The sequence below is a fragment of the Drosophila kikkawai genome, chromosome 3L (assembly GCF_030179895.1).
Source record: "Drosophila kikkawai strain 14028-0561.14 chromosome 3L, DkikHiC1v2, whole genome shotgun sequence".
Classification (NCBI taxonomy): Eukaryota; Metazoa; Arthropoda; class Insecta; order Diptera; family Drosophilidae; genus Drosophila; species Drosophila kikkawai.
The window spans coordinates 30,549,441-30,571,554 of NC_091730.1; the positions used below are offsets into that span (position 1 = coordinate 30,549,441).

The 22,114-nt window shown below is 42.1% G+C and overlaps 3 protein-coding genes across 3 annotated transcripts; all 3 read left to right on the forward strand.

Moving 5' to 3' along the window:
* Window positions 1–5,581: 5,581 nt before the first annotated feature.
* LOC138928428 (uncharacterized) lies at window positions 5,582–7,856 on the forward strand. Its single transcript, XM_070285500.1, has 3 exons — window positions 5,582–5,635; window positions 5,674–7,513; window positions 7,597–7,856. The coding sequence occupies exons 1-3, from the start codon at window positions 5,582–5,584 to the stop codon at window positions 7,854–7,856; spliced, it is 2,154 nt and encodes a 717-aa protein (XP_070141601.1).
* Window positions 7,857–9,673: 1,817 nt separating this feature from the next.
* LOC138928429 (uncharacterized) lies at window positions 9,674–10,969 on the forward strand. The gene has a single exon (XM_070285501.1). The coding sequence runs from the start codon at window positions 9,674–9,676 to the stop codon at window positions 10,967–10,969; it is 1,296 nt and encodes a 431-aa protein (XP_070141602.1).
* A 2,272-nt stretch (window positions 10,970–13,241) lies between these two features.
* On the forward strand, window positions 13,242–15,034 carry LOC121502752 (uncharacterized). The gene is made up of 2 exons (XM_041776461.1): window positions 13,242–14,536; window positions 14,644–15,034. The coding sequence occupies exons 1-2, from the start codon at window positions 13,242–13,244 to the stop codon at window positions 15,032–15,034; spliced, it is 1,686 nt and encodes a 561-aa protein (XP_041632395.1).
* Window positions 15,035–22,114: the final 7,080 nt, after the last annotated feature.

Here is a 22,114-nt window from a genome sequence, read left to right on the forward strand (position 1 = left end):
GGGAATTCCAACGTCGAAAGCGCTTTCTCGTTCTGCATTCCCTGTAAAGTCACTGCACAAAAATATTTAGGGCACAATGCAGATAAAAAAGCAGATCAACCACAAAAATAAATAATTAATTAATCATTTTTTTCAATTTAGACATTCTTTCCGTTTCCTTTCATTTCTGCTTTACTAAAATATCGCCATTTAATTTTCAATCATATTTATATATATGGCTTCACTTTAAATTTTTCTTTTAGTATAGCAGCTTATCGGTGGCTCTTCTCTTTCCTTTTCTTGTCACTTTTATTTCGCGCAATGCATGATATATTTTTTTCTCTTTTTAATTAGATCGGCATTGCCGGGAGCAAGAAAAGGAACGAGGATAGCTTAGAGGGGAACGGAAGATAGCGGAGTTTTAACCTAGCTCATTGGCTTAAGTAATTTTTCAAGTTAGTTAATTTTTTTTTCACTGCCTCTGGTTTTCTTTAGATTTTTGAGATTTAGCTTTGGATGTTTAACTTTAAATTTTCAGACCTCAATTAAACCTAACCAAAAAAAATCTAATTCACACGAAAAAAAATGATCTCGGCTTCTACGGCCAAATCCGGCCGGATTTTCAACGGAATTTTCTCCAGGCCACTTTGGCCGTTTTTGGGGGTCGGGTGCAGCTACCACTTGGTAATTTGTACGTTTCCAGGTTCCCGGTTCTGCCCCGCGCGTCTTCCGATCAGAGCGATTCGCCAGTCGCTGCGCTCGCTGCCGCGCTTAAAGCCGAACTGGCGCTTTCGGGAGAGGCGATAAGGAACGAGTGGCGGAACTGAAGAAGGCGACAAACAATGATGTGGAGCGGCCGACAGTGGCTTCTCCAGCTGGTGGACCCTAGTTTAGGGTAATGTTCGGCGTCCACTAACAGCTCCAAACATTTTCCGGGGGCTCGCCTGCAAACATAATTTCCCCTATAATGTGAGCACTAACTGACCCCTGGGGCTGATTAACTCATACAATTATTTAAGACATAATTGTGACGCGCAGACGCGCACCAATATATACGTAAGATATAAAATAAGGATGAGAATAGAATATACAATACAAAACTATGAATATGGAATATGGAATAGATTTGAATTGAATGCGCGCGCGCGCCATGATCAGGCGCAAAGGGTCACACTGGCCCAAATGAGGATCTGGCCACACTCTTAATGGCAAATTTCTCCGGGCGCGTCGTTCACACTCGGCCGCACCGGAGCGCTATATAAGGCGAGCTCCAGCTCTTGGGAGGCATTCAGTTTTCGGCCAGCGATCGGTAAGCCAACAGGAAGGAGCCGCCTAAGGAGCAAGGACAAGTAAGGTATACGGGTAAAGTGGTAACCAATAGTCGGACCCCGACCATACCTTACGTCTATAACTTGTGGAAGACCTTAGGGCCTCTCTGTACGTCTCAATATTGGAAGACCTAAGGGCCTCCCTATAAGTCTCTATATATCTCGGTAGACCTTAGGGCCTCCGTGCACGTCTCAAACTTAGAAGACCTGAGGGCCTCTAAAACCATCTCTCTTTTAGAAGACCTTAGGGCCACTAACAACTTCTCAATCTTAGAAGACCTAAGGGCCTCTAACAACTTCTCAGTCTTAGAAGACCTGAGGGCCTCAACAAGCTTCTCATCTTAGAAGACCTTAGGGCCTCTACAAACTTCTCATCTTAGAAGACCTTAGGGCCTCTACAAACTTCTCATCTTAGAAGACCTTAGGGCCTCTACAAACTTCTAAAGATTGGAAGACCTTAGGGACTCCACAAATCTGCTCGCTAACTGGAAGATCTCAGGGTCTCCGCTAACAAGTTATTCCAATAACTGGTAAACCTGAGGGCCTCCACCAGTTATTCTCACTCTAGGAGATCTGAGGGGCATCCGCGCATCGGCGTTTCACCGACACTGTCGACCCGAGCGGGAAGGATGAACCTGACCCTGAAGTGCGGCGTTCCAGAGCGACTACCCGCGGCAGCAGACAAATCCAATCTTTTTAACAGTTGTAATGTTCGAGGCAATAAACATATAATAATAGTTACGGCATATTTCTCGGCGTTCTACTCTGGGACCGGGTCGGCATCTCTTTCAGCAATCACCTCAGACAACAAATAAATTTCTGAGACGTACCCTGGCCATCCTTGAGCCACCGGAATGACCAAACCGTCACACAATTAAAAAAAATAAAACACGGGTAAATCCGTCAACTTTTGCCTTTTATTTGGCTCCAAAGGAAATTATGTAGCACCGTAAAAATTTATTACAATTTTAGTACCACTTCCGCTCGCTCTGAGGTTTCAAAAAGGAATAGCTAGCAGCGTCGGCCAGAGCCTTCGCCAATCCCTCGCCCACGCTGGCGTTGTCAGCACTCCATTTTGGGATAGAGTATGTCTCTGAGAGTTTGCTTAATAGAAGCGATACTCTTACCACTTTTTGCCCTTGCCACGACCTTTGCGTGCTTTCTCTTAGCCCCATCCTCGAGGTATATTTATTTAAGCCTACTTTTAGGTATATCTGAAAATATCTGCAGGTAGCATCCTACAAGCATTACATTTTCTTTACATCTATCGATCGTTTCTATGGCAGCTATATGACATAGTCGTCCGATTTTCATTAAAAGTATACCAAAATTCTGAGATAATAACAAAGGCTCATATCATAGATGAAAATACGTCGAAAAATAACAAAGTTATAATTTTTTTCTTTTAATTTCCCGATCGTTCCTATGATAGCTATAATATATATTCGTCGGATTTTCATAAATTTAGAACCAAAAATCTGAAATAATACCCATTTCTCAAAAATGATGCAAAAATGTTGAAAAACAGCCAAGTTATAATTGTTTTCTAAAAATTTATCGAACATTTGTATGGCAGCTATATGATATAGTCGTCCGATCCGACCCGTCCGATCCAACCCATTACCAAATTCCAACTTTAAGTGCCTCAAATCAAGTATGAACGCAAGGTATACAAGTGTTAACGTGGGCGCATCAAAAACTTTAAACGTCTTTTTCTCAGCTTCTAATTATTGCATTTCTACCTATGCTTTGGGCACGATTCACAATAAACTATGTAACATATCGGAGTGAATTAATAATTAATATGATCAGCATGAAATTATCTTCTATTTTAACCTACATGGGGGTAATAAAAATTAGTATTACTATTTTTGAAGATTGTGGGAAGTGAAATCTGATTCCTGAAAATAGCATTTTTTCCTTCAAAACTAAATTTAATTTTTTTGTAATAATTTCTTTTTTGTTTTTTAGGTTCAAATAGAATAACCGGGAAACTCAAAGCTCGAGGCGCTGCGGCATGTTTTCCATAGGTCCGCCATTTTGTAAAATATTGTTTATAACAAAATTTTTGTATCATCTCCGATTCTACTTTTAACTATATCTAAAGTTTCACGAAGATTTCTGGACTATTTCCTACATTAAAAAATTCACGGAAAATGCCTAAATTTGGACAGTTTACATGTATATCCCCCCTAAATAGGAAAAAAATTATACCTGTTCACGCCAGGAGGCCCTGTTCCCCCTCTGCCCACCGAGCGTCTGAGCGTCCAAAAGCTCAAGCGCTCCCAGCGTAGCAACGCTCGCCCGCTCTCGCCCTCTTGCTCTCCCGCGCTCGCTCTCCCGCAGCGCTAAGCGCTTTCGCACTCTCGAGCGCGGGCCTCAGGCTGCGTTGCCGAACACTCGGATCGGCCGCTGCCGCTCTCTCGCTCTCGCTTAGCGAAGTAAGCGGGCGGGAGCGCAGCCGTTTGCTTAAGCTTAGAATTAGTATTATGTATGAAGCGAAATAAAGCTGATCGACTACGCTGAGATTACCCACGACGCCCCGCTGTTTTTTTTCTTCTCCACCGTACGCTTGCGCCGTGGGAAATTTCCATAAATTTCCATCCACTACACCTCCACTTATCCAGAAGGAAGCGCCGCCCCCAACATTTTGGTCCATCAGAGCCGGATTTTTTGGATTCCGGATTATTTTCAATTCCGCCCCACCAGCGTTTATCGGCGTTTTTGTTCCAAAGATAAGTACGAGCATTCCGTCTCCCCCCCTCTCTGCCGATCTTCAGCAGTGGTCCGAACATTGAATTTCGTTCACTCTGCTGCAAGATTTTTCCGTGTCGACTCCAAGTCCGAGTTTTCCTGACACAACGGCAGTTGAGGAATTTCCATTCCTCCATTCTCGTCGTTTCGTGGAAATTTTCTATCCGCCTCCGCTTTGTGTGTGTCGCCATATTCCTGGCTTTTTTCGATTCTCCGTTCCTCCGTTGCTCCGGTGTACATACATACATACTCGCGCGCCAAATATCGGCAGCTCCGCGAAAATCAAAAGGCAAAGTGAAATTGTGTGGTGAAGAAAAAAAAGGCATAATTAATATTAGGCAGCCGCGAAGTAATTGTTTCGAGAGTTCCCTGTCCGCCAAACAGTTCGCCGCTGCCGCGATATTTTTTTTGTGTGCAATTTTTTTCTCCACATAATTTGTGCTCTCCGCCAATCCAAATACAGTCCACTTCTCGAAGCTCCACTGTGAAACACAAGCCTTACACATACACATATATTTCCATATGCATGCATGCCCATACAATATATTTTCTGCCTCCTACACAGGAACGACCAATAAATAAACTATAAAAAATTCAAATAAAATAAATTAAAATTAAATTAAAATATATATATAATATAAACCGCGACAAAACAACAAACGTTTAGGACAAAACGGCAAATCAATTCACGGGTGCGATTACGACTGTGTTTTTGTTTTTCCGCCTTTTCCAAATTAACCTGTGTTTTTTGTTGGGGTTGTTTTTGCCGGCGGCAGAACCCAGTGCCCGTGTTCTTCCAAACAAAAGCCAAGGTTTTAATTCCACCTTTCCGGCTCCGTAATAATTTTCCGAATTATTAATTAGTTATTTGCGGCCAATAATTTTTCGAATTCTTAGTGGAGTATTTGCGGCCAATAATTTTCCGAATTATTAACTAATTATTTGCGGCCAATAATTTTTTTCGAATTATTGGTGGATTAATTCATTTATTGCGGGAAGAAACCAAACATTCCTGGGTAGCTGTTTAGTCCTGTTCTGAGCCGACCAAAGCCGGATACAACTTTCTCATCCGAGACACCTAAATACAGAATTTTTGTTCCTCGACATTCCGGTCGACGTTCGTTGTTTTATTATTTTTTGTCCAAGTCGGCGCTTGACGCCCTTACTCGAGTGATTTCCTCCTTCACGAGTTTTCGTCAATTTTTGCTCGGTGGTGCCCGAGGCTCTCAGAACCTGAGCCCGGCATTTAATTCTTGAATTCACCCGCAGCATCCACTGGCAGTGTGACCGTAAGCGAGCACATTGTCCTCCTCTCCGAGTGCGGAATTTTCTGGGATATTTTGTACTGCATAAGTTATACAATTCCGCGGCTTCTGGCAGTTCCTATTGCGCCCCTTTGCCAAAGTGACCCCAAGTCGCATTCCAAAACTTGTTTTCCGTCACGTTTTCGAACCATTGAGTTCGGGACTTGTCCGTTTCCTGCGGCGACCAACTGATTCGCGACCCATTCGACGTCAAGGATGCCCACGGGAGACGAGGAACAGCCACCGCCACTGAGCTTGAATCCAAGTACAGTGAGTGCTACTCCGTATATTCGAGGTGTCTTGTACAGCTGCAGGGAATTATCGACAGGGCCGCCGCCCAGTCCACTCCGGCTTCCGCCCCTATGCCCACACCCCCGTCCATGGGTTGTCGATTGCCACCAGTGGACACAGAAGTTTTCGCTGGCGATTATCTTCGGTGGCCCACCTTCAGAGACCTTTTCACCGCGATATATATTCACAACTCGCGCCTCACACCGGTGGAAAAGTTGTTCCACTTGTTATCCAAAACAAGTGGCGATGCGCACGCCATCGTATCCAAAGCCCCTCTGACAAATGAGGGCTTCATCTCCGCGTGGCAAAGCCTCACCGACCGCTTCGAGAATCGGCGGTTACTTGTCAACAGCCAGTTGAAAATCCTTTTCAACATTCAGGCTGTCCCCCAAGAGTCCGGATCCGCTCTAAAAGAGCTGCAAGGCACCGTCCAGAGTTGTCTGACAGCCTTAGAGATGTCCTCCATTCAAATCGAGGCATGGGATTGTCTCTTAGTGTATATGGTTTCCTTAAAGCTTCCCAAAATCACACTTTCGATGTGGGAGCAATCCATACACAACAAGGCTGAAATTCCGACATGGAACGAGTTAGATTCGTTTCTGACAGAGCGGCATCGCACTCTGGAAGCGATCGACGACATCAGGCCTAGCAATTCAGGGCAAATTCCGCCAAGACCGACGGCTGCGAGCGCCCCAGTGCGCAGGCTGAATTCCTACGAGGCCAGAGTGGCTCCGGCCCCAAGAGGGTGCGATTTTTGTTCGAGGGAGAACCATCCTATTCGCCTATGTCCGCGTTTCCTTGAAATGGATGTAGATGGTCGCTCCGACTACATTAGGAGAAAGCAGTTTTGCCTGAACTGCTTTGCAAGAGGGCACCAGCAGCGGGATTGCACTAGTGCCCATAGCTGCTTGACGTGCCGCAGCCGTCATCACACCCTTCTGCACCGCGATAATCCCTCCGCGACCGCACCAAATCCGACGGCGCCACCCAGGCCTCGACCGGCGCCTACCCCTCAGGGCACGAGAGCCGCTCAAGATCACACTGATGTGCAAGTGTGCTTTGCTTCCGGCTCAAGAGCCGTTCTATTGGGCACAGCCCTCATTAACATTTGCCATTTAGGCCGCGATTTCCAAGCGCGAGCCTTAATCGACTCTGGGTCCGAGGCAACCTTCATCACGGAGAGGTTGTTCCGTCAAATTAGCCCAACATTTACGCCAGTTCAGACCAGAGTGTCTGGGCTCAACGAGACAGTTGCCGCCCAATCCACCAAGCTCTGCACTCTCGCCATCCGAGCGCCTTCCAGACCCGGGCTGCAGCTGGAAACTGCAGCGTATGTTCTTCCGCAGTTAGCCAGGAAGCTCCCCTCGTATCCGATTCCACGGGACCTACTGAAGGAACTTCCTGACGTCCCGCTTGCTGATCCAACGTTCTTCGAGAGCTCCGAAATCGACGTCCTGATTGGAGCTGACATTCTTCCGTCCGTGCTTCTAGGCGGCTCCAAGAATAACATTTTCGGCTCTCTCCTGGCGCAAGAGACGATTTTCGGATGGGTGCTCTCAGGCCCAGTGTCTTCAGAGGCCACGAGCGGCGTGTCTGTGTTCTCGACACGAATTTCCGTCCAGTCAAACCGCTCGGTGGATAAATTCCGTCCCATTCGCAGTGCCGCTGTCTTGGAAAGCAGGCGTACCCAAAGCGCGCAGTCCTACCGTTGCCGAATCTGCAACGGGTTCCACCCGCTCAGGAAATGCCGACAGTTCCTGAAGCTCAGCGCTCATAAGAGGCTCCGTGCGGTTCTCGACAACCGCTATTGTTCAAACTGCTTGGCCCACGAACATTCTGAGGGAACATGCCGCAGTGGTGACCAATGCAAGACGTGCAATCAGCACCACCACACACTCCTGCATAAGCATGACCATCCAGGGCATGCACCCCGTTCGCAGCAGCGGGCACCTTCATATTTCAAATTCGCATACCATCGACCATAGCGAAGGTCGTCCCTATCCCGATGGAAGCGCCAGTTCCTACCGATGCCGAGTCTGCAACAAGATCCATCCGCTCAAGATCCGTCACCGATTTCTCCGACCAGCGAGGTGATTGCTGCACCTATCCGAAACGCCAATGGCCCTCGTCCGGCACTCCGCGGCGTTCTGCAGCCGCTTCTCTACCATCGTCCGGTACGGGATTATTGCAACCCGAGTGATTGCAAGGGGGGGGAGAATGTTCACGCCAGGAGGCCCTGTTCCCCCTCTGCCCACCGAGCGTCTGAGCGTCCAAAAGCTGAAGCGCTCCCAGCGTAGCAACGCTCGCCCGCTCTCGCCCTCTTGCTCTCCCGCGCTCGCTCTCCCGCAGCGCTAAGCGCTTTCGCACTCTCGAGCGCGGGCCTCAGGCTGCGTTGCCGAACACTCGGATCGGCCGCTGCCGCTCTCTCGCTCTCGCACTCTCGAGCGCGGGCCTCAGGCTGCGTTGCCGAACACTCGGATCGGCCGCTGCCGCTGCCGCTCTCTCGCTCTCGCTTAGCGAAGTAAGCGGGCGGGAGCGCAGCCGTTTGCTTAAGCTTAGAATTAGTATTATGTATGAAGCGAAATAAAGCTGATCGACTACGCTGAGATTACCCACGACGCCCACGCTGTTTTTTTTCTTCTCCACCGTACGCTTGCGCTGTGGGAAATTTCCATAAATTTCCATCCACTACACCTCCACTTATCCAGAAGGAAGCGCCACCCCCAACAATACCTTTGTTGTTGCGATGCTGGCGAAGGTTCGCTGCCCGCGCTAGATGCCCAATTTGAAAAGGGCGGTAATTTGAATTTGTTTAGCGTTGAATAACACCGAAGTTGTTCTGACCAACACTAAATTAGTATTGTAAAACACCCTTTTTTGCGAGAATGAGACCGCTATATATGTGAGCGTCACTTTGTGAATTGAAGAGCGGCAAACCACAAGTGTAAGATCAGAAAAAATGTAAAACTTCTTTATTTTTTAAAAAGATTAAATAAAGATTTCAGCGCTGTTGCTATCAGTATACTACAACCAGGCGCTTGTTGTACGTGGTTAAACCCGGGACCCAGGGGCGTCCCAACATTCTGAAATACTTTGCCATCCGGAATTCTGTGCCAAGGGTGCACAGCGTCTGGAAAGCGCTCCTTACCAAGAGTGTGAAGGAGTGAGGAGGAGTATACAGGATAGCTTCGATTGGAGTCCAGATTCGGACGTTTGTAGCTAGTGAATCGCATAAGGTTTGCGATTTTCTGGCCTGTGGAGAGTGACGTCATGGATGACGTAATGGATCGCGAGAGTGGCGATCAGAATGCCGAAGCTATGGGCATTGAGGACGGTTCTGTTGGAAGCTCTAATTGTAGCTTCACAGGACCATTTGCGGGCTTCTACGATGGGAACTCGACTGCACAGACCGTGATGGGGTCGAATCGGTGTGTGCCGCTGCAAAGTGCGAGCACGCCGATGAGTGTGAACCAAGCGAGTCACGACATGTTGGAACCAAATGCTGCTACACAGTTTTCTGCGCAGCAAATGAACACAGTGAATGGACATACACCATGGACAACGGCACCCTATATGCAACAGAGGGCTGCACGTGGTCCAATCTTGACGTCTGTTCCCTATGCACAAGTCCAAGGGAACAACGTAGCCCAAGCCGCACCGCTACACGGCGCGTGGCCGGTTCCACAACGAAATGAGGTTGGATTCATGGCAAATAATGGAGCACAGGCCGCACCACCAAGGGGCGCGGCAGGATTCATACCAAACAGAGCAGAGCAACCAGTACTGCCAGGAAATGCTGCTGGATTCATGGCGAATAACGCAGCCATGTTTGGATTCCAAGGCGGTTCGGCGGGATTTGCCCCGCCATTCAGTGGAGTGGGTTTCATGCCACAATGTAACCCCAACATGGCGAACTTTTCCCAGCCCTACAATTCTGGAGTTAATGCCGGTGGAGCAGGTGGATATATGCCGCAGTTTGCCAGCACACAGTTCTAGCAGGCAGAGAACAATGCAGTTATGCTGACGCCGACTCAGATAGCTGCGCGTCAAGTCATATCGAGAGAATTACCTGTTTTCTCCGGTAAGGCCGAGGAGTGGCTGTTATTCATAAGCAACTATGAGCAGTCAACAGAAAGATGCGGATTCAGCAACGAGGAGAATCTCATCCGACTTCAGAAGTGCCTTAGAGGATCAGCTTTAGATGCTGTACGAGGCAAACTTATAGTTCCAGCTATGGTTCCATATGCGATTGGAACGTTGAAAATGCTATATGGACGTTCAGAAATAGTGCACGCTAGTCTGCAGCGTAAACTAAAGGAGGAACCAGCAATCAAACCGAACAATTTGGAGTCCGTAATTCGTTTGGCACTTGCGGTGCAGAATTATTGCGCGACCATGTTGTCGATGAGTCTACATGATTACCTAAACGACTCAGCCCTGCTAAGTGATTTGGTAGCTAAGCTGTCGAGCGATTTGAAGCTAGATTGGGGCAGAAATCGTTTGGCAGCAGGCGGCGAAAATTTGCCCGCCTTTGATAATTGGCTATTTGGCGTAGCTATGTGCGCTACGATGGTGACGCCGTATGATTATCAACCAACAGAGAAAGAAAAAGGTGGCAGACACGTGAAGGAACGCCTATTAGTCCACAATACGGTGGAAGGCGATGACAAGAAAAATCAGAATCTGCAGGATGTACAAGAATCATCGTGCCCAGGATGTGACGGTGACCATGAACTTGTAAAATGCAAAGTATTTTTGGCCATGTCAATCAAGTCTAGATTGGACATAATCAAGGCAAAACGACTATGCTTCTGTTGCTTTGGGAAGCATATTGCTCGGAACTGTAAAGTAAAGAAGACTTGCAATGTCAATGGATGCAAGTTACATCACAATAAGCTTCTACACTTTGAGCGAGTTGTGAACGAGGACGAGATTGAACCAGAGAAGAAAACTAGCGATATAACCAGTGAGTCAACTGTTTTCTTCCATGATAAGTCAACAGAGAAGGCACTGTTCCGATATATACCGGTAACTTTGCACAATGGATCAAGAGCCGTAGATGTATTGGCCCTTATCGATGAGGGATCATCCTGTACGCTAATGGAGCGCAAGTTAGCTGATGAGCTGGGATTAGATGGACCAGAAGAGGAGCTCTGTTTGAAGTGGACCGGCGATATGACGCAGACTGAAGCCAAATCCAAGCTCGTCTGTATCAATGTTTCCGCTGCCGGTTTTCTGGATGTGAAATATGTGCTGAAAGAAGTGCGCACTGTGAGCAAATTGGATCTGCCACTGCAAAGTATTGATGATTAAATGCTTGATGATCACAATCACCTTAGATCCGTTCCTGTCTCAACGTACTCAAATGCCAGAGCCCAAATGATCATTGGATTGGATCACATTAAGATCTGTGTGCCACTGGAGGTACAAGAAGCTGATATGACGATCTTATTGCGGTTCGTTGCCAATTGGGATGGTCTGTTTATGGCCGATATGGATTGGAGGAAGCCATGCTGCCACGTGTGCTGCATGTCTGCCAGTGTACGTGCGCTACACGAGCACTCGACGAGGCTGTGAAGGCGCATTTTTCGTTGGAAGCTATTGGTGTGAGCGTTCCCTCAAAACCACTGCGATCGAAGGAAGATGAGCAGTCGCTGAAGATTATGAACCGAACTACGAAGTACATTTCCAATGATAGTCGCTGGGAAACTGGATTATTGTGGAGATACGAGAATGTTGAGCTGCCTGATTCCTATCACATGGCTCTTAGACGTCTCAAATGTCTCGAGTCAAAAATGCTTAAGGATCCGGAGCTGAATGAGTTTCTGACTGATACCATGCGGAACTACGAGAAGAAGGGTTACATTCGAAAACTGCAAAAACGAGAGCTGACTCATATCAAATGTTCTTGGTATCTGCCTGTCTTTGTAGTGGAAAACCCCAACAAAAGAAAGAAACGTTTGGTGTGGGACGCCGCAGCACAGGTCGATGGCGTGTCTTTGAACGATACACTTTTAAAAGGACCGGATTTGTTGGTATCATTAATGGGAGTACTGCTGCGCTTCCGCGAGCGACCTGTGGCTGTAACAGGTGACATACGAGAGATGTTTCACCAGATTAAAGTTAGCGTCTCTGATCAATCTTCGCAGAAGATCTTATGTAGAAATGGAGAAATTGATCGTCCGCCGGATACATATGTAATGCAAGTGATGACCTTTGGCGCTTCTTGTTCGCCGTCGCTTGCCAACTTCGTATTGAGGCGCAATGCGGAGCAGTTCGGCGAGAAACATCCCAGCGCGATAAAGGCGTTCTTCTGAAACACGTTTGTTGACGACTGGCTGGAGTCGGTAGATACGGAAGATCAGATGATTGAACTGGCAACAAATGTGAAAGATATCCACACCAAAGGTGGATTTGAAATGAGGAATTGGCTTTCAAACTCGAAAAGCGTCCTTCAATCCCTGACTAACTCACGGGAGCCTTCACCGAAATATCTTGGCGTGGAGCAAGAACTTCAGGAGAAAGTTTTAGGCATGTGGTGGCTACAGGAATCGGACATGCTAACGTTCGTCATCCGGCCCCAGTTGTTGCAGAGGTCGGCAACTCACACAAAGCGTCGAGTGTTGAGTATTGTAAGTCCATTTTTTATCCGCTTGGGATACTTGGATTTTTCAACATCCGTGCCAAAATCATCCTGCAAACAAGAAAGGAAGCTAACTTCGGCACGCCGAAGTTTGTATACCCTTGCAGATTGGTTCGATGTTTATATTATAGATTTAAATGCTGAAAACACTCACAAAACAGAGTTTTATTACATTTTACCTATACTTATTATGTTTACAGTTTGACAGTTACAGTTTTACATTTCCAGCTTTATATATTTTATACATTTACCGATCGCTTCAATGGCAGCTATATGATATAGTTGTCAGATTTTTATAAAATTTATACCAAAATTTTAGAATAATAAAAAAAGCTTTTATCTCAGAGTAGATAAACATACGTTGAAAAACAACGAAGCTATAATTTTTTTTCTATTTATTTCTCGATCATTCCTATGGCAGCTATATCATATAGTCGTCCGATTTTCATAAAATTTTTACCAAAATTCTGAAATAATATAGAATGGCCATATCTAAAAAATGATGCAAAAATGTTGAAAAACAGCAAAGTTATAATTTTTTTTCTAAAAATATATCGAATATTTGTATGGCAGCTATATGATATAGTCGTCCGATCCGGCCCGTTCCGACATATATAGCAGTGAGAGCATATAGAAGACTATATGCAAAGTTTCATTCAGATAGCTTTAAAACTGAGGGACTAGTTTGCGTAGAAACAGACAGACAGACAGACAGACAGACAGACGGACAGACAGACAGACGGACAGACGGACAGACGGACATGGCTAGATCGACTCGGCTGTTGATGCTGATCAAGAATATATATACTTTATAGGGTCGGAAACGTCTCCTTCACTGCATTGCAAACTTCTGACTGAAATATACCCTGCAAGGGTATAAATATATGGAGATCAGGAGTGAGCTGGGATGACGCCATTAAAGAACCGGATGAGAATGACTGGATGGCATGGAAGGCTTTACTGATCAAACTAGGAGATCTCCGCATCCCACGCTATATGTACTGTTCAAGTTCCGTCAAAGGGGTGCAGTTGCATGTATTTGTCGATGCCAGCCTGGATGCTTATGCTGCAGTAGCATACCTGCGTGTTAAACATGGCGGCGAGATCCGATGCTCTTTGGTGGCGTCAAGAAATAGAGTAGCTCCATTAAAACCAATATCAGTGCCTCGAATGGAATTGATGGCAGCTGTTTTGGGTCTGCGCCTGGCCAAATTTCTGGAATCGGAGCTGTCAACAAAAATTGAGAAGCGCATATTTTGGACTGATGCGCGAGACGTTCTGTACTGGATAAAATCCGACGCCCGTAAGTACCCTCAATTCGTGGCCTTACGCATTGGAGAGATTCTTGAAGGATCTGAGATTGAAGATTGGCGCTGGGTACCTTCGGAACAGAATGTGGCAGATGAAGGAACCAAATGGACCAAGAAATGCGAAATAAACAGCTCAGCAAGATGGTTTACTGGTCCGGAATTTTTATTGCAAGGCGAGTCGCAGTGGCCATCGCGAGCAGGAGTTGACATTAGCAGCGAGTGTGAACTAATGTACCATGACGAGGAAACGCGGGTGAACAAGTCACCCATTGATTCGATTATGCCGGATCCGTTGCGTTTCAGTAGGCTTGAGCGTTTGCGTGCTGCCCAAAAACGAGTACTGGATTTCCTACGCTATATATGCAAGGAACCGCGTGGGCCTGAACTGGTGAGACTATTCAAAGTAAAACGCTATGTGGAAATGGATACTGTCTTTATACGAGCATGCCAAGAAGAAGCGTTTGCTGATGAAATACGCTGTCTAAAGAAAGGAGACTGCGTAACTAACCGGAAAAGTACAATTTTCAAGCTCTCACCATACCTTGATGCAGCCGGAGTGCTTCGAATGCAAGGACGGATCGAAGCCATTGAAGATGTGGAGGTGAACGTGAAGCATCCGATTATCCTCCCGTCACGCCACAGAGTAACGTATCTAATAGTGGGATACTATCATCGCAAATATCATCATCTGCACGGAGAGATTGTTGTCAACGAAATTCGGCAACAATATTGGATACCAGGACTGAGAGTGCTTGTAAAGGACATCGTGAAAAACTGTTCGGCTTGCTGCATCAGACGCGCGCAGCCGCTTCCACCAATAATGGGAAATTTACCCAAGGAACGTCTTTCACCGTTCAGTCTGCCTTTCACGTACACTACACGTACACGTGGACTATTTCGGACCAATGGAAATCGCCGTAGGAAGACGTAGGGAGAAAAGATGGGGAGTATTGTTCACCTGTCTAACAGTTCGTGCTGTCCATTTAGAGATCATTTCATCTCTATCGACAGACTCATTCCTGCTGGCCCTAAAGTTGTTTACTGCTCGCCGAGGTGTTCCTGTTAAGATGCTGTCAGACAACGGAGGTGGAATCGAAGTATCCGGAAATGTCGTTTGCCTTTATTCCACCCGGATCACCTCACATGGGCGGAGCCTGGGAACGCATGGTGCGTTCTACAAAGTCGATCCTGACAGAAATTCTGGCGCATGCCGGACTGCGAGAAGAAGTACTACGAGCGGCACTGGCTGATGCCGCTGATGAGACGAGCAAGCGGAACTCCTGGCCGAAAGGAATCGTTGCTGAGGTTCATTGCGGAAAGGATGGGCAAGTAAGGAGCGCTGTAGTGCGAACAACTGAAGGATTCGTAACTCGCCCTGCGGTTAAGTTGGCCAAATTGGACATCGTCATGGATGGTAATACTTAGCGTAGCCACGCAGAAGAATTACGAGGTGGGGAATGTTGCGATGCTGGCGAAGGTTCGCTGCCCGCGCTAGATGCCCAATTTGAAAAGGGCGGTAATTTGAATTTGTTTAGCGTTGAATAACACCGAAGTTGTTCTGACCAACACTAAATTAGTATTGTAAAATACCCTTTTTTGCGAGAATGAGACCGCTATATATGTAAGCGTCACTTTGTGAATTGAAGAGCGGCAAACCACAAGTGTAAGATCAGAAAAAATGTAAAACTTCTTTATTTTTTAACAAGATTAAATAAAGATTTCAGCGCTGTTGCTATCAGTATAATACAACCAGGCGCTTGTTGTACGTGGTAAAACCCGGGACCCAGGGGCGTCCCAACATTTGTTGTTTTTCAATGTATTTTTATTATTAAGTTAGTTTCTTTTCTTGTTTTTTCTTAATATATTAGCTGCATTGTATACAAAATAAATTCTTATTCAATTACATACATTGAAAAAAAAATATTTGTTTTTTATTTGGATTGATTGTTCTTTTGGGAGTGAAAGGATATAGCCATTCGATTTGTTAAATTTTTTGTGTTATATGTTCTTTGTCTTCGTTTAAAATTCTAGCACGCTAAGGCCATTGTTAGTATTTTTGGCCACTTTTCCATACAAGCGGATCCACTGTGCCTTGCGGGACGGAGTACATAACACTGAGAACAAAATTTTTTGGGATTGGGATTGGGAGTTGCGACCTTTTTTGTGGAAAGGAATAGCATATGATTTCTTTAAAATATAGGGAGGTGGGAGGTTTCTAAGAATAAGGTAAACAGTTTAAGAAGGGGATTGCACAAGGCGTCGGCACCATAGCTATGCACTATTTAAGGTAGGACTCTACATTTTTGTTCGATTTGGGGATGATGTAAGAATAAGTCAGGTTTGAATTTATTAACCACGTCATCGACAGTTCGAGCAGCGACACCAATGCTTTTGGCGTGCACAATGTTGTCACACATAAATATAAAATAAAATAATTTAAATATGGTTATCTTAATTATATATGTACAATATCAAGCAACTTTTTAGAATAAAGAAAGAATCAATAAAACAACTTTTACATGCATTTATATGGAAAACTTTTCGGATTGTTCGTAAACAACTGATTCGCTTTTGATGAAGTTTTTAACATTTAGGTAAAGTTACATAAACTTGAATTAACTAAAGTTTTATTAATTCATACGTAATTTTTTCTTAATTTTTCCTATAGTTATGAGCTATGATTCAAGGCAATATCTCTTGAATTGACGTTAAACTTTTGCCCAAGAAAAGTGGCTCACTGGACAAAAAAACGGTAAGGACTTTTGTGAAACTTTTTTTTTCGTTTAAAAAATACATTATTTGTAGAATATACGGTGTAAGTATCATGATCGAATTACAACTCCTTTGCGTTTTTATACCCTTGCAGGGTATTTATATATATATATATATATATCTATATATATATTATATTATTTATATTTATATTTCAGTCAGAAGTTTGCAACGCAGTGAAGGAGAAATTTGCGATCCTATAAAGTATATATATTCTTGATCAGCATCAGCAGCCGAGTCGATCTAGCCATGTCCGTCTGTCCGTCCGTCTGTTATTTTGATCTTTTGAGATTTTACGTCGTCGAATCGACGAAGCATGACCGTCTAGGGTTAAATAGTTTAAATTAGTATATAAATCTTATTAAGGAGTTGCGGCATATATTCCATACACTCATAAAAATGTTTGCCTAAAATCGCCCTTAAAAAGCCGCTTTTCGCCCGTGTATTTAGAAATTCGCCATAAAAAAGGTTCCAAAGGCGAGTCGCTCTAGATTTGAGTAAATTGGCCCTACATTTGAGGAAAGAATCTTTCTAGGGCGATTTTTCTTAAATGAAGAAACATTTTCTTGTTTATAAGGAGATTTGTCCTAAATATGGGAACAATTTTCCTCAAATTGAAGGTGAATATTTCTTACATTTAGTAACATTTTTCTTGAATGTAGAAAAATTGAAGGTAAGCTGCAATTGTATGTTGTTGTTGCTGCTGCATTTGTAAATAGGCAATAATATTATTTTTGTTGTAAAAAATATTGTTAATAAATATTAATAATAATATTTTTTGTTGTTATATTACAACAAAAACAATATTATTATTGTTTATTAACAAAGGCGGCCAAATGCTAACACTTTTGGTGTTGCAAAAGAGACTTGCTCTTACTAAGTGTTGGCCGGCCACCGTCACCTGATGCCAAAGACGTTTGAACCAGTTGGGAATTGTATGCGCACACGTGCGGAATTTGCCAAAAGAATACGCCATAGTTTTACGAAAAGTTGACCAGCCATACAAAGAAAATTCTCCCGTAATTTAAGAAAATTCGCCCGTAATTAAAGAATGAAATTGAACGAAGCAAATCTCAAAATTTTGCCCTAAATTTGAGCAAAATATGTAAATTAATCCTAAAAAAGTGTATTTATGGCGGATTTTCTTGGTTTTACGGTGCCTTGCCTTAAATTCATGAAAACCTTTTGGTAATTTCAGAAAACTTTTCTTAGTTTAAGGTCGATTTTTTTATGGCGATTTTTCTTAAATCTAGAAAAATATTTTTATGAGTGTAGGTGCTCCATTTGGTAAAATATTGTTTATAACACATTTGTTTTGTTATCTCCGATTCCCCTTTTAACCATGATAGAATTATACAATTCCTGGCAAATTACCGGCGGAATTACCGGAATGTTCTTGTGGAATTCTTCAAGAATTCCCAAGGAACTTTCTAGGGAATTCCGCAGGAATTCTCCAAAACTCGAAAGACCCTGTAAAGTGACATTACGGCATAGTGACACACTTTGTGTAAGGCTATCCGGGCTCCCCGAATCTAGGTCACTTGGGATCGCCACTGGAATTCGAGAGCAAGGGGGGACTCTCTCCCGTCCAGAGTGCGCCTTTATTTCCAGCGAACGCCTCACACTGTCACGTATTGGAAAAGTTTCCACAGGCCACGCTGGTGCTGGAAAACGCGAGTTGCAAAGTTTTCCCACCAAAGCACATTGGGCCAGCGAGCCGATATTTCGACAAAAATTAAAGTTTTAAAGATAGACTCTTTTAAAGTTGGTACATGTGTCAATACACATAAAAATATATGTAAGTTTCAGACCGATCTGACCACGCCGCCCATATATGATAGGTTTCCTCTTATTAAATTTCCTCTTATTAAAATCAGAAAATGTTTTAAATTCATTTTTTTAACACTTAAGCTTTATATTAATAAGTAAAAAATAACAATGCATTCAAAATGACTATAAATAAGTATTTTTCATTTTTAAATTTTCCTAACAGTCGTCTTCTATATCAAGTTCTATTGAAATCGGATTTTCAGAGTTAGAATGTGAATCACTATCACTATTGCTCCGTGCTGAAGGCGAATTCTTTCAGTTCATCATAAATCCAACGTGTTACGGCAGATGCTCTCCAATTGTTTTCTATATAGACATCGAACAGTTGCTTTGCACTTTAATGACACATAGATATATTTTGGCACAAGTTGGCACAAAATTTGTTATAATCCAGAACAGACGGGTTAGCAGGTTAGCTTTTTTCTACTTTTGAACAACACAAATAAACTCACACAAAGAGCACATTATCAAACATGAACAAAGTCTACTTTAATACAAATATTCTACATACCTTTGGCTTTCTTTTCCATAATTTAAGTGAAAACTGCTTAAACCACAACAATTTTGTCACGCTCACAATCATGATAGAATTATACAAGGTAGTCCCGTCGGGTCCAAATCGTTCGGATTTTAGGGCTTATTTTGACAGCTCGGGCTTATTCATTGAGTCATTTCATTCAACCTTTCAGGCACACCGACTCACACACACTTTGATAAGCCGAACTAGGGCTTATTTTTCCGACGGGACTACCTTGAATAATTTGATCATGCTTTTAACGATCTCAAAAGTTTCATTTTGATTGTTTTCCTATTTCCTACGAATTCCTCGAATCCGGCTTCAGGAAATTTCCTATTTATGATTTTTGAGATATTAAAACCTAAAAGTTCATAAAATAAGGTTACTGGGTACTTCTGAGGTGCTGTGACTCCAATACTGATTTTTGTTTATATATATATATATATTGTCGTTTTTAATTTTTTTAAAATAAACCCTCAAGACATTATCTCAGAGACCAATTAAGATTTGTTTCAAATTTAAAATTTTAAATGACAAGAATAGCAGGTTATAGTTTCCACGTCCGCAAAATTTATTCGGATTTCCCTGACCTAGTTTTACTTCCGCGGGGACTGCCATTGGGTCATTTTCTGATTTTTTAGGAACATTACTGCATAGCTGTATTAGTTAAGGGTAGCCTATTTTATTTATAAATAATTATTTTATGGCTGCAACTCTGAATCGTTTCGATTCTAACCTTCTGCAATATTGCAAATCCGCCGTACATGTTTCAGTTTGCGAGCGGAAAGTCGAAGCTAAAAAATACATTTTAAAGGGTGCAGGGTACCAAAAAAGATCGACATTATCCTAAGATTAATTTCAAACAATTCATTTTTAGGTTGTTTCACAATTAGTTGAAGGTATATGCAAAAGTGTTCTTTTTTAAAATACCAGCCATTTCAATATACAACCTGAACTAAATGTTATGCCAGGTAACTTTTTCTACAACAAACTCTACTCTAGAGAATTTTGCCATGAGAACAGCTAATTGCAAATAAATATATTTCAAAATGCTTATTTTCAGCGGTAAATGCTACTTCCTTAAATTTGATTAATTAAGTTAGTGCTCCATTACTATCCATGAGTTGGAGACTACAGCATGCCAAATTTGATCAGCCCCTTATTAGCAAGTCTCAGACAAAGCAAATCCATTTGTTCAGAGCGGCCAGCTAAAATCTCCTTAAAACGCCTAGGGTAATTCGCTTATGTTAAAAGGAAATCCGCAAATGTTATCAAATTCACATCCGAATGGAAACTAGAACAGGCCTGTAGATCTTTAAGACCCCGGAACAATTGTTTTGAAGAAAAAATAACTGAACTTTAAATTTACTCAAATATCTTTAAGCTTTGAGATATTTAGGGATCAGAATGTATATTCTTGTTTTTGGTTTAAAAAAGTTGTCTGCCAATATTATCGTTAAATAAAATTTAAAGCAAAGTCCCTTAATTTTGAAGCTATCTGAATGAAACTTTGCAGATAGTCTTCTGACTATTCTCACTACTATATTCATATGTCGGAACGGATTGACGGATCGGACGACTATATAATAAAGTTGCCATAGGAACAATATGAAGCTTTTAATTAAAAAAATTATAACCGCTATCTTTCAACATATTTTCATCTACTTTGAGACATGGCCATACTGCATTATTTCAGAATTACAATTTTAATTTTTTTTTAAATCGAATGAAAGCTGTAACGGAAACCACACTCTCTTTCAACATATTTTCACCTACTTTGAAACATGGCCATTATGAATTGTTTCAAAATTTCGTTTAAATTTTATGAAAATTGGACGACTATATCATATACATAGTTACCATAAAAATGTTTGGTAGAGAAAAATGTAAAGCTGTAAATGTATAACTGTAACTGTAAATCTGTAAATATTTGTCTTGTAAATATAGGTAAAAGTTGATTTTACTTTGTTCTTTTGTTGTGATATGCTTTTGTTCAGAATATACATATATTTGTAATTTAAATTTTATTAAATATTTCAAACTAAAATATTGTTATGTATACAAATTAAAAATGTGTTTGAAAATGTATTAAACCTAAATATTTAATTATATGTATGCTATGTATAAATATATTTATTTTATAGTTTTGTTTTTATTTTTTATATTTTATATATATATATTTTTTTTATATATTTATATACATACATAATGATCTAATTGAAAACTAAAAGGGTATTTAAACTCCGGCGTACTGAACTTAGCTTCCTTTCTTGTTTTTATTTTAATTTTATTGTATTCAGACTTTTGTATTATTATAACAAAAATAATTTATTACGTAAATCAATTCAGTCGTTTCGCGTTAATTTGACTTCGTAGTTTACAAATAAACGCTTTGAGTATAGCATTCTTATTTTTTATATATTTTACAATTATTATGGTAATGATAGTTTTTGGCTGCTCCAACAAGTCATCCGATCCAATTAAAAAGACTAAACTTTATCATCTGATGATTGCATGGATTTCTAATGCTAAAATTAAAAAAATCGTTATCTTCAAAGCAAACATTTTTTGTTTTGTAAGAGTTTTAGTAATAGTTGAACATGTCAAAATGTGCTATTTTAAGCGCATCGACCCTAAAACTAACTTTTGCCATTAATTTTTATAAATCGAAACTGAATTGACCTCGAGTCTGAAGAACATTGAAAATTCTTATTAATTTGGAGACTACTTAAAAACAAGATTTTATTTAATATATTAATTATAATTTTTTTATTTGTGACAGTAATAGTTCTTAATTTATTTTATTGAGCTAACGCACGCACATTCCCAAAGCCATAGTCGCCAGCTCTCAAGTTCAAATTGTTTTAGGGACTCTTTTGTAAAAAGTAAAAGCGTTTGTAAGCTAATGTAGATTACTAGCTTTAAAATCCAGTTGCTTAAAATTCGATGTGCTTACACCAAGTGAGCCATATCCAAGGTATGATACATAAGGTGTCACTAGATTAGCTGATTTGTATTGCGTAGCATTTGCATCGACTTAGAATGGCAGCATAATTAAAAAAATGTTAAGGTTGTTGTAGAAATAGTTGTTTGTAGATGTGATGTGTGTCTTTTCAAGTACGCTACCTTTGGAAACTCTCGTTTCGATATGATATTCGGAGATGAAATCTCTAATCTCTAATAATCTTTGATTCTGAATTTTTGAATTAAGCCGTCGGGCCAATCGTGGTCGGGAGCAAAACTCTTGACTTTCAAATTAATTTCGTATCTCGGAGGTGATCCACTTAACTTGTTAGAACATGTTGTTGTAATGGTTCCGTGTTTCGCGAATTGATGCATTGAGAGAAACGAATAAAAACCGGAAAGGATAGAAATATTGTAGGCGC

Coding starts and splice junctions, on each gene's coding strand:
- LOC138928428 (XM_070285500.1), top strand. CDS start 5,582: ATGCCCACGGGAGACGAGGAACAGCCACCGCCACTGAGCTTGAATCCA. Junction 5,636..5,673: donor TGAGCTTGAATCCAAGTACA/GTGAGTGCTACT, acceptor TGTCTTGTACAG/CTGCAGGGAATTATCGACAG. Junction 7,514..7,596: donor TGAGGGAACATGCCGCAGTG/GTGACCAATGCA, acceptor CCCCGTTCGCAG/CAGCGGGCACCTTCATATTT.
- LOC138928429 (XM_070285501.1), top strand. CDS start 9,674: ATGCTGACGCCGACTCAGATAGCTGCGCGTCAAGTCATATCGAGAGAA.
- LOC121502752 (XM_041776461.1), top strand. CDS start 13,242: ATGGCATGGAAGGCTTTACTGATCAAACTAGGAGATCTCCGCATCCCA. Junction 14,537..14,643: donor GGAAATCGCCGTAGGAAGAC/GTAGGGAGAAAA, acceptor CTGGCCCTAAAG/TTGTTTACTGCTCGCCGAGG.